The 13,021-nt window shown below is 40.1% G+C and overlaps 1 protein-coding gene across 1 annotated transcript in view; it reads right to left on the minus strand.

The window, feature by feature from the left end:
- LOC104548160 (glycine dehydrogenase (decarboxylating), mitochondrial-like) overlaps positions 1-12,834 on the minus strand; it is a gene marked incomplete at its 5' end in the record, with an annotated part of 14,734 nt that extends 1,900 nt beyond the window's left edge. Inside the window, 10 exon segments of the mRNA XM_010194101.1 lie at positions 232-393; positions 396-424; positions 1,580-1,675; positions 1,806-1,917; positions 3,248-3,389; positions 4,635-4,747; positions 5,194-5,343; positions 6,192-6,317; positions 11,698-11,773; positions 12,692-12,834. Coding sequence (XP_010192403.1) covers positions 232-393; positions 396-424; positions 1,580-1,675; positions 1,806-1,917; positions 3,248-3,389; positions 4,635-4,747; positions 5,194-5,343; positions 6,192-6,317; positions 11,698-11,773; positions 12,692-12,834 — 1,149 coding nt within the window.
- Positions 12,835-13,021: the final 187 nt, after the last annotated feature.

Here is a 13,021-nt window from a genome sequence, read left to right on the forward strand (position 1 = left end):
TCAGTCTTTGAATTCTTTTTCAGAAGTTTCTACCCAAGGTTTCTGACTTGAAAAAGTAAAAATTCAAAATTTGAAAAAAGTTTAAGGTTTCTAAAAAAATCAAATTTCAAGAAGTTCACATGTTCACTGTTGCACAGTTATTTTCATGGTTACTGAATGACCAGGAACTGGGCTCACACAGTCTCAAGGGTTAAGCTGATGCTGGTAACTTGGTCTGCATTGCCATCTTACCTTTAGTGGGTTAATTTGGGGGTTCATCCTGCCCTGCTCTATTTCAGCAATTTCCTGCCGAATGCTGATCATTGCATCACAAAATCTGTCCAGCTCTGTCTTGTCTTCAGACTCTGTTGGTTCAATCATAAGTGTCCCTGCCACTGGCCAGGACATGGTTGGAGAGGCCAGGACATGGTTGGAGCATGAAAACCTGATAAAAATTCAGTCATTGACAATAGGCTCTGAGATAACACATGCATTAGCTAGCAATTGACTGACAAATTCAGCCCATTCTATAAGCTTTACAGGACTGAACTCAGTGGTAGCATTAGCAGTGCAGGTAAGACACTTTTCAAGCGTCATCGTTTTTAACACTGAAGGATAATGCCATTGTATTATTTACAGTAGAGTTACACACTGATTTAATGACACGCTTTTAAAACCTGCTCTTTTTGCTTTGTTACTTTACAGCCCGAAATATGTTGCTGCTTTCGCATGTTATTTCTGTTCTGGCTGCTCACTTCAGTAGAAGTGTTTTGTGACTTTACCATTCAGCCTGTCATAAGATGGGTATAGATTTCTGCCCTGGTAAACTAGGTGAAAAAAAAAAAAAAAAAAAGGTGGTCTCTCGTGATTCCCTTCCCGTACTACTGCTAATTACAGCCTCAGCCTCATGACACTTCTCTTTTGGCTGCAAAGGATGGAACTTTACTAAACTTATCCATGTCACTCACCTTCATACCTACTGAAAAGTCAATTTAAAGTGGTGCATGCTATTTAAGGCCATAGCAGCCCACTTATAAAAAAGGAATGTGGTTTTTTTGGTATCACAAGTGAGTTTTGGATTATTTCACTGACTAGGTATTACTGGTTAAGATTTTAACAGCTTTTATGTGTACTCATTAGAAGCCCCGTTGCATAGGATCAACCAGTTCAATGGGCCATCTTGTCTGGGAGCCAAAGACTAGCCATGATCAGTTTCTTCAGAGCATGTGTACAAACTACCTAAACTACATCAGGATGGAATCCTATTATCCTACTTCAAAAGTATTTATTTTGTTTTGTTGGAATCTTATTAAGCTTTGGCTTCAATGCGCTTGCTCCAATGGTTAAGTCATGTTATCGCAGATTTGAAGGGGCAGATTACAAAACTCGGGTGGTATTATCAGACTTGTAAGTAGCTACTACAACTCAATTGATGCAAATATCTCTCTAAGCTCTTAATGAATATGAGGAGACCTGAAATGATTGTCAAAGATTCACTATCCATAAGCACAGGACTAGAATGTTTCTATCTCCCTTTAGAAGAGATTTATGAAAGTCTCATTATGCTGCTATTTTAAAGAAAAAAACCCACTTGATTTACCATAATCCTGAAGTCTCTTAGCAAGATCTACAGCTTCAATGTTTGCTGTTTTTTTGAAAGGTCTTGTATCCAAAATGAATTCATGGGCTACATAACCTGGAAACAAAAAAGTGCAAAATATATTTACTTACTAGGAGAATACTGCAACCATATTGCAAGCCAATTTTTACACTTGGGAAAAAAAAAAGTCAGTTTTGTAAAAGAAAACAGATTGTCCAATACTTGCCTCTTGCTCCTCTGAAAAGGATTTTGTAGTGCTTCTCTAGCCTCTTTGCCATGTAGTTTGCATTTAGTATAGCAATCTCGGAAGCATGTTTCAGACCCTTTGCTCCCATTGTCTGAAAGAGGAATAACATGAAGGAACAGATCTAAAGCACTCCTGAGGAAGCGAAGTGTGTTCTTGTACTGGCAACATCAATGGAGAACAGCACATTCATGCATCTGGCTAGTTTTAAGGCAGTCTGAGACTGCTTACTGTGTAAAGTTTTTGCTTAAAGTCAACAAGTGAACAACTTGGACCTTTCCTCAAACTGAGGAGCTCTGAAGTGAATAGAAAAAAGTGAGCAGAGCTCAAGAATGCCACCAGCACACCTGTAAGAACTGCACCTGCTGCCTGGCACCATTCTTATCCCCAGGGAAAAAGCATCCAGAGAGCTTCCTAAAAAGCTTCCTGTGCAGTGTGTACGGACTGTCCCAGCAACTCAAACTCTGCTTGCAGATGTCATGTCACAGATGATGATGTGCATTAAAAATAAGCAGAGCTAAATGAAAACGGATTCACTTATTTCTCTGTTAAAGCACTCCAGAAGGATAGTGCTGGAATTGAGCTGTGGTTGACTTTCTTAACGCTGCACTTAGAAGTTAAAAGGAGCCAAAACAGCCTTCAAGGCAGCCCCTTTAGATAGGACATTGTAAACAGATGGCACTCTGCACTGTGAATAAACCATTTCCCTTAAAAATATACTAGTTTAAATTTTCTGTAATAGAAACCAGCCTACAGTCACAAGTGATTTTTACCCACAGCTGAAAAGCCACCATGGAAGTTGTACGAGCTCATATTTGCTCACTTCAAATTCCAGAAGAGCTGGTTTCCCCAGAAGCAGATGTTTCCATGCTTAGAGAGTCAAACTGGCTACAGGGTGCTCCAAATGACACTGCCCTTATGTTTACCTTTCCGACTCTTTCTCTCACTGAAAGCTTTAGATGTTGCTCAGAGTCCCAGCACACCCTCTACTCAAACAGAATTTCAATCTACACTCATCTCTGTTGGCTGAATGCTTCCATATATGTAACCAAATATTCACAGGCTTATCCCTAAATCACAAGGCATTAAAACATTACATAGATCGTGATCAAGTTGTTGCACACCCAAAGCCAAAACTAAGTTCAGTTTTCAAATTCAGTAAAATCCTCTGGAAATCAAATTCTTATTAAACACATTTTTGGAAGTTAAATGTTACACACAGGTCAAATATAACAATGCTGCAGCATGCAACTAAAAATATTCTCAGAAGAACAGAAATTACCAAGCAGCTTTTAAACAAGAAAACTTCAATGTCAGAGACAATAAAGGGGCAAGCCTGATTGCAGCTTTCTGCCTTGTGTGTACACTTGTCTCAAGAATTATTACAGACAGAAATCAAAAGAAAACAGAAGGTGTCTACACACCTTGATATACACCCATGAAATGGGCAATATAGCACTGGAACCCCAAGGTGCAGCACTGACAGTACCCAAAGGACATGCATCCTTGTCCGGCTGTATTTTGATGACAGGATGGGTAGGCAAGTACGGAGCCAAATGTTTCTTCCTAAAACAAGAACATTGATTTTAGAACTTAACACATGTTCCTGTGTTATCATTTCTGAGCAGTTTTAGCAGTAGCTTCTCTTCACCTTCCTTCCAAACACAGCCCTCCAGGAAGTTTGGTCTATGTCTTCTTCAACAGGAAGTTTATTAACATAACTGTTGACAACAGAGGATGGCACTCAGTTTTCAACCTATCATAAGATATCCATGCAGCTATCCAAATAAAAATTATTTTTTTAAAGGGTAAGATCATTTTTTTAAAAGGAATATGATTGCCCTGAAGGATAGATTCACATAGTTCACCTACCACTTCTGTGTTCTGGACTGTGTACAATATCAGCTCTCAAACTCCACAGATCACCTCTGCATTTACTTGGAAAGCAAACTGCTGAGCAAAGTCTACCATGCACACTAAAGGGCCAACATGAAAGTCAGGAATTTAGGCATACACGTGAACCTCACCAGTCATGAGATCAGCACGTGATAATCCTGGAGAAGGACAAAAGTTTACAAACAACGGTACCCCTCTCCCGTTCATGGCTCTGTAGTTAAATGAACTGACAACCACAATTCACTGATGGTTTGGTTTTTTTTAAAAGAAAAAAAGGCCAAGAAGGCCAATGGCATCCTGGGGTGTATCAGAAGGGGTGTGGTTTGTAGGTCGAGAGAGGTTCTCCTTCCCCTCTACTCTGCCCTGGTGAGACCGCATCTGAAATATTGTGTCCAATTCTGGTCCCCTCAGTTCAAGAAGGACAGGCAACTGCTGGAGGGAGTCCAGCGCAGGGCTACAAAGATGACTAAGGGAGCAGAGCATCTCCATTATGCGGAAAGGCTGAGGGAGCTGGGTCTCTTTAGTTTGCAGAAGAGGAGACTGAGGGGAGACCTCATTCATGTTTAGAAATATATAAAGGGTGAGTGTCACGAGGATGGAGCCAGGCTCTTCTCGGTGACAAACAATGATAGGACAAGGGGTAATGGACAAAAACTGGAACACAGGAGGTTCCACTTCAATTTGAGAAGAAACTTCTTCTTAGTGAGGGTGACAGAGCACTGGACCAGGCTGCCCAGAGAGGTTGTGGAGTCTCCTTCTCTGGAGACATTCCAAACCCGCCTGGACACTTTCCTGTGTAACCTCATCTAGGTGTTCCTGCTCCGGCAGGGGGATTGGACTGGATGATCTTTTGAGGTCCCTTCCAATCTCTAACGTTCTGTGATTCTGTGAAAAGGCTAATAAAGAGATACTCACACTCCAATTGGTCCCATTCCAGGTCCTCCTCCTCCATGGGGAATGCAGAAGGTTTTGTGGAGGTTTAAGTGGGAGACATCAGAGCCGTAATCCCCAGGACGACACAGACCCACCTGTGAAGGGAATACTTTGTCTCAAAATATTCTTTACATGCCATTTTACTTCATTCAAGTAAAACAAGTTAAAAACAGGTTGAAGAAGATGTTATATGTTTTTCCGTTTTTCTTTAACATGATGTATCATAAACAAGAATTGACGTAAACAACCTTCTGCTTTAGGAATTCCTATTAAAGAATGTCTTTGACAAAGATTAGGCAGGCTAAGCCAATTTCAGTGAACAACTCCTAAATCTTACAACACGTTTCAGGGCAAAATCAGATGAAAAAGGATTAGTTTCACCATTTGATTTTTATCCTTCTTGGAAACCTCACCTCCTCCCCCAGAAACTGTGCCATCTTGTGAGGAAGCTGTGTCATGATCTGAACTGAGTACTGCTGTGCTATTTTTATTCCAATGTACACTCCCAGTTGTCATAAAACTACCTAGGAGATTTTTGTACCTGGGCATTCATATTTGCTCCATCTAAGTAAACCTGGCCTCCATGTTTGTGAATCAGGTCACACACATCTCCAATCGCCTCTTCAAACACACCATTGGTGGAAGGGTATGTGATCATGATGGCTGCCAAGTTCTCTTTGTGCTTGTCCACCTGGTGGCAGAGGGAGGGAGGGTGGGAAATGTCATTTAGGCTTCTAAAACTTCTTAAGAGAAGATTTTTGCAAAAACACTTAATTAAGGTCATCAAGAACTTTACAGGTGAGAAGTAAGTCTAAGTTGTTTATAGTCAGCAAAAGATACTGGTCTCTTTCCTTCAGCAAAACCTATGGGAAAAAGAGTGTTTTCTCAATAAATCAGAACTTTAAATGACGGAAGAAGGCATGGTATTAAAAGATGTATGTATAATAGTAACTTCTGGAACCTTAACAGAAGCCAAGTGAAACATCTGGCCTTCAAGGTAATGTGATCTAATGACCATCCCCCTACTTTCTGCAATACAGTTCTAACATTACTATAAAAGCCTGCTCAAATATGTATTTTTGGAAATGTGTCCTGCTAATCCCTTGGATTCCAAAGATTCACCTACAGCCCATCTACTCAAAAAAGTGAAAAGTTGCCTAGCAACATCTCCCCCAGCAGAGGTGGGCTTGAACTTCACTAAGCGAAAGCTAAGTGCAGTTTCAAATGCTTCAGACTCATGAACAGGCTTCATTCATCTCAAATCCTAGATGTAGACCAAAAATGTTGGCTATAAAAGAGTGTAGAACACGCTCTGAGCCACTCTTGCACTAAAGATGCTCAAACTAAAGGAAGTCTCACAAGTGTCACATGACTAGTGTCTGAGCGAGCAAAAAAAGAAAAAGTATTTTTTTCAAGCAAGTGTTCGCTATTGTTGCCCTATTTTCTTAAAAAAAAAGGAACCTGATCCAGCTGCCAACACTATTACCTGTAGAGAAGGCGTGTTCCTGCCTTGAAAATTAAAGAGAATTAAATACTCACCATTGCTTTTAAATGAGAGATATCAATGCTCCCATTTTTATCCACTTCAACTGGCTGAATCTTCATCCCTGCCATTTGTGCACTTGCTGGATTTGTACCATGAGCAGATTTAGGAATAAGGCAAACCTTAGAAGGAAAAAAGAAGCAGGATGGGGGCTAAAGTACAATTAATTAAAAAAAATCTCAAAGCATTATGGTCTATGCTCAGCTACAACTCATTACCAAAGTTTTCAAAAGGGTTCCTGAGGGAATGTTTACTGGCAAATTGCCACTTGTACTGAAGGATGCAACTCAATTTTCTTTGAAGAAAATCCATTCAAATATCAGCATCTAAATACTTGTTAGGAAAATAAAATTTCATTTGCTGCATAAATCGTATTTAGGGCTGCAGATCCAGAATATTATCTCAGTTACTCACATTTAAAATCCTTTCCTCTTATCCCTCTTATTTTAGAAAACTATTTTTTTTTTACAGTAAATCAGTTTCTGTATATACAATGCCTTGAAAGGAAAAACTATCTAATAACTTTCCACTAAATCTTCAGCTGACTTTCAAAGCATTTTCTTCTGTGTTCTATTCAAAATTAAAATTTAGACAGAAATATTTTGGCTATAGCTAAGAAGTTTCAGACAGCTACTTACATGCTCTATACAGGTCATTTAAAAAGAAAAAAACAGAACTTTTACTTAAATAAATCTAAGTTCTTGTTAAGTGATAGTTAGAAAAATGGAACTCAGGATTTTTCCAGACATTTGCTTGGAATGCCGCACCTTCTAAAGACAATAAATATACCTTCTCTCAAAAATAATCCTTTGTTTCTGTTCAATGGGGGTGTGGAAACATTTGTCTACTAAGATTCTCTTGGAAGGATTAACTTAACTAAATGTATTAGTTCACTCAAACTTGGATTCATTAAATAATAACTGACAGTAAGTGACTGTGTTTTCTTGAGAAACAGAATCATGTTCCATAGAGATGCTGAGACAAACGTTGATCCTTTTAAAAGCTATTCTAAGGAACTGACCCATCTGTCTCTGCACCAGGATATTTGGTCTTCTTGCAAACTGTCCATGTTTTCCCGGGCAGCTGTGCTGAAAGAAAACACGAGGATCCCAGCCTGTGCTGGGAAGCACTGTGGTACACCTGTAGCCATTTTTGCTGCATAGCAGAAATGTAAAGTGAGTCCTGATTGTCACCAAGCCTTGCTGGGTTGTGCCTGCAGCTGCTGGCTACAGAAGTTATTGATCAGGCAATCAAGCAGACAGATGTGAGCTGTCAGCTGATGTTGATACGCTTTTCCCACAAGAGGGCACCAACTCCAAATGAGGCCACTGCAAGAAGCTTGACTGATGGTTTACTTATTTTCTCCAGCCCAGGAGAAAAGGTCACCTCAGTTGAAAGGTCAATATTCTGTGGGCTTTCTTACGTTCTTTTTCATTCTTTTTTTCTTTTTCCCCAGGATTATCTTTATTTTACTATAACATTTGAAATCTGTGTGAGTAACGGCAAGCAACCCGCAAGTTCTCTCTTCTGTACAGTTACTGGGTATTTTTAAGCATAGAATGGCCAGAGACACTCACAGAAGGCCAAGGACCTTTCACAGAATATGAGAAACACCAAAGCATACATGGCTAATGAGAAGATAACTGTCCAAGGAATTACATTTCAACCTAATTTAACTTCCCACTGAGTAAAACTCATAAAACAAAGCGTGAAACTGTAAAGACTGGCTGATTTCCAAGAAGTTTGAGGTGATATGGATGCAACACAGAAACAAAGACAGAACAAGCCGACATTCACTGTTCAATTTTAGATTATATCCTCACATAGAGCTTACAGTTCCCAAGAGGTCAGGACAATGACCCTTACATTTTAATAAGGCAAATTAGTTTTAAAGCCAAGTATAAAATAAGGTTCAGAAAATATGGATATTATTGCAGTAATATTGCAGACTCTTCTCCTACCATAAAGCCAACTTTAGTTGTGTTGTGTGTGTGAAAAAGAAACATCTAACCTAATTCAGATTTCCAAGAAGTTTTTGATGTGGTCCAAAAAAATGTCCCTAAACTAATTGCCAGTGGGGTAGGTGGGAAGGCCACATGGATAAATATTTCATGGACAGGAATGAAATGAAAAGATAAACAGTCAGTTTTCACTGTGGAGAAAGGTCATTCTAATAGGACATGATAAATACCTGTGCTGGGTCCCCAGCATTTCAGCTTACTCATAATTGGTTTATAATGGAGACATATAGTGAAATGCCAAATGCCCTGTTAACACAAAATCACCCACGTCACTAAAAGAACTGATTGCACAGTTCAGAAAAGAACCCACAATACTGAGTAATAGCATTCAAAACAGAATATACTGGAGTCAGATAGATCTAGGATATTACACAAGGCAAAAAAGTCTTAACAATACACAACTGGAACAGGAGTTTTGATCCTATCGCCCCTCTAAAGGTCTTGGGGCGGTGGGGGGAGGGAGGGCAAAAAAAGCAACTGCATTGAAAACTAGAAAGTAAACAGAGAACTACGAAAGAGGAACACAGAAACTCTGAGGATAACCAAAGCTACAAGATGGCTTTTTTGAGAAGGATAGTTTGGATGACTGGAATTCAACTAGAAAGACAGAAATGAGGACAGATAAGGATATAATACAAATCTCTGAATCAACACATGGTATGCCAGCTATGAACAGGAAAGAACTGTTGATAACGTTTGAAGAGTGAGAGAGTATTCGATGAAACTGTAAGATGTCAAGTTCCGAAGAAGAAACATTTCATATGAAGATATATGATTATACAATAACGGGTGATGAAACCATGGAACAGATTCTTCAAGAAACTGTAAATATCAGAAGTGTCCTCATAGGAGGTCAAGTGATCAGATTTAATTGTAGAAAAATGCATAATCAGTGCCTTTGGATTGCTTTGGATCAGGAAGTTCCTAGACCTGATATGTAGATATGTAGAAGCTGCGGCCATGTGCTGGCTAAGGATCATTGTATACTCGCTTTGTCCTTATACTCCTTGTTGTAAGGAGTCTTTCAGTCTGCTATCGACCACTGTAAAACTGGATGCTGCAATTGATAAGACTTTTGGTCTGGGCTAATCTGGCTGTTCTTATATTACAAACATGCAACCACCTGTCCAAAACGAAACTTGCTGCCACCAACTTCTCACATTTATGTATTTCAAGCTACTTCACTTCCAATTAAACTCATACCTAAAAGGTATGATTAACACAGCCTTTCTTCCAGGCATCACAGATTGCTCAGAAAGCATCTAAAGAAACAATACTACTTTCAGTTTTTACAGCTATAACTGCCTGCCATTAAACACAAATAAGGAATTCTTTAACAGAAAATTAGAATTCAAAATTGTATGAAAAACATAGCGTACTAGTAAGAATTGATAAAGTGGTCTGTGGAAACCTGTTTGTTGTTCAGGTCACTGAAGACCACCTCCATCACTGCTAATTCTCTTAGATACTGAACACCTTCCTCAGCAGAGGTTCAATTGCTTCAGTAATTGACAAGATCACCCTTGAGAGTACACCTCACATGCAACAGAAACCACCTCCCGAGGCTGCAGAATGTCAACTCTCTTCTGATTTCTTCGTTGATTCCCTGGTTCCTAGTGAGGGATTTCCTGCCCTCAATTCCTGACTACCCCCTCCAGCATCCCAGCATTTTAGCAACCAGGCAGCAATATGCTTGCCTGGCTGGTGGCTGTAATTTTTCAGTGTATCTTGCAGCTTGCTCAGGGTTAGGGATGGGATTGTTTCTGCCTCTTGGATGACTTCTATCACGTCCTCCTTATGTTTCCTTGCAAAAGGACTGCCTTTCTGATCAGACGCTTCTTCCTCCTCCTTTACTAACTGGCGGTACAGTCCTGTTGACCTCCACTGTCAGTGCTTCTTTTTTACTACTGAGGTTTTACTACATGTGGTTACTACTGTGGTTGAGGTTTGGTTCCCTGTTTCAGCCATCATGTCCTTAGAGGTAGAAGCTCACTTTCCCCTGCTGCTGTGATGGTGCTAGACAAAGGCACAATAGCCACAGGCCAAGCCCCAGAACAGCGCTAGGAGGTGCTGGGTCTCATTGCAAAAGGCAAGGCACCCTTCCATCAAGTGGTGTGCCAATTTAACAGGGTTGCATGCCTGTTCAGGTGTAAAATCCAAGGTTACAGGAGCTGATAACAGCCCTAGACACCTGCTCAAACCCTCCTACACACCCTGTCACCCAGGGATCAACAGCCTTGGGGCATGTTTCTCTGTCAGCTCAACAAGTTCTTTATTCTTATGCCAGGACCAAATCAGATTCCACACACCTAACAACAAAACAACATTAGATAATAGGATCAAACATCTTAGGTAAGGATATACAAAAAAACTTAGGAACCCACACAACAGAGCTGGACACATCAACCCCAGAGGAGAAGAGGGAGGTGTAACTCCCTGCTCTCTCTGCAAGGTAGCTCAATGCATCACAGGAATGGCATCACAGACAGGGCCATATGCTTGGGCTGGCATATATCCATTGCTTTTATAAAAATGTTTCCAAGCACAGCATTGATAAGCAACACAGCAAACAGCAAGAGCCCAAAGCAGCTATTAAAAAGCCCTAGACTTTAATACACAGTAAAGCAAGCTCTGTGACGCACAAAGGAGCCTGTCAATTAACAAATTAACATGCTCAGATGAAAACTGTCACTACCTCAAGCCCCATGCTGGGTGCTAAAAAGGACTGTGATGGGCTGACCTGGCCAATGTTCAAACACCCAGACAAAACTGCTCACTCATTCCCATCTCCCATATGACAATAAGAAACAGAAGTAAGGTGAGAAAACTCATGAGTTGAGAGAATGACAGTTTAATAGGGAAAAAAAAAGTTGTGTGCACAAGCAAAGCAAGAAAAGGAATTAATTCATTACTTCCCACGGCCAGGCAGATGTCCAGCCACTTCCTGGAAAGCAGGGCCTCAGCACATGTAATGGTTGCTTGGGAAGAAAAATGCCATAACCATGACCTTCCTCTCTTTGTCCTCCTTTCCTTGAGCTATTACTGCTGAGCATGCCATTATATGGCATAAAACATCCCTTGGGTCAGTTCGGGTCAGCTGCCCTGGCCATGTCTCTCTCAACCTCTAAACCCCAGCCTACTCCCTAGGGAGAGGGACTGGGGGCAGAACAGAGTGGGAAAGAGAGAAAGCCTTGACACTGTCCAAGCACTGTTTAGCAACAGCCAAAACATTCCTTTGTTAACAACACTTCTTTAGTCACAAATCCAAGGCACAGCACCACAGGCTGCAATAGAGAAAGTTAATTCATCCTAGTCAGTTTAAGACGGTACCCATGATCCATGAGGGAAGCAGGGAATATTTGAAAGCTTGTCACAGATGCAGATACACAACCTAGTTTCTCTCTAGATGAGTCCCAGCTGCTAAGTCAACTTTCTCCACTTCCCACCCAAAGCTCTTCCTCACATGAGTGTTGACACTTACGGTTCTGTGACGTTCTCCTTTTGCATTTAAATAAGCTTTGATTGCAGCCAAGCCTGCATACTCTCCTTGGGCTCCACTGCAACAGGAACACAAACTCCATTACACAAGCACACAAAGCAGAAAGTGCCAGCTGAAACTTCAAATTGTCCAGCCATAATCCTTCTCAGTGGTGTTAGGAAAGTGTCAGCAAATTAAAAGAAGCACATCCTATGCATTAAATTACAAATGGGAAAGCATTAACTAACAGCTTTTGCCTCTTTAGCAAATAGTAGATGAAAAAGTTATGCCATTTTATGTGCTAACAATCTGATCTTAAATTCTTTTGGTGATTAAGATGATCCTCATTTCTGTTCCTAGCAGGGGACTATGTGCTTTACTACAGAGAGGCAACCTAACACTGAAATTCACAGTAAAGTGTATGCAGTGAAAATAGAACACTTTCAGTGACATCCTAAGTGTAGAGTAAGTTGTTCCTCTTCATTTTGTATCAAAATTACTCATGGACATAAACAGGCTGCATCAGCAGTCATTCAGCTTCACTTTATTTATTTCAGTGAGCATGCAGATCCTATGCATTCTTCAGTCAAACCTAGTATTACCTACTGCAACAAATACAGTTTCAACAATTACACTGTTGCCAGCTCATACAGTTTATTCCTCTTTCAAATCTTTTATCTTAGCTCATAGGAGGATATCAGTAACATCAACATTTTAAGCAAGCAATGGTGGAGAAACCAGCCTTCATAGAGAGTAAAACATTGGAAAAAACATTAAAAGAACAGAAAAGACAAAATCATTAAACTTTTAGAAGAGACGGGATAAAACAAGGTTCTGCAGTTTTGAAAAAACAAATCTTGTTTTCATAAACTTGCATTCAAGGTTTCTCGTCAAATTTAATTTTAGAACTTTCTTACATTCTTCACTTGCACATTTTCTTTAGAGATAAACTTTTGGAATTACATTAAGAAGCAATTGTTCAGAAAAGATTTCCTACCTGTTTGGCTGGAAGGAGATGTTGTCATAGCCAGTGATCTCACATAGATCCTTCTCTAAATCCTTGAAAAGCTGCTGATATCCTTGAGCTTGATCCAAGGGTACAAAAGGGTGGATGTTGGCAAATTCTTTCCATGAAATAGGCTATTAAAAAAAAAAGCATGTGCTGTAATAAAAAAATTCTGCCAGCAACTCTATTTTGTTGTTAAACAATACGAAGGAAAGAAGCAGCCCTGTGCCCAAATAAAAATCGAATATTTCTTGTGCAGCAAGACAAGCTCCCAGTCTCATTGTAGGATACAGCCTGGCTGAATAGAGACCTCTGGCTGGA

Source organism: Mesitornis unicolor, unplaced genomic scaffold (assembly GCF_000695765.1).
Source record: "Mesitornis unicolor isolate BGI_N332 unplaced genomic scaffold, ASM69576v1 scaffold28770, whole genome shotgun sequence".
Classification (NCBI taxonomy): domain Eukaryota; kingdom Metazoa; phylum Chordata; class Aves; order Mesitornithiformes; family Mesitornithidae; genus Mesitornis; species Mesitornis unicolor.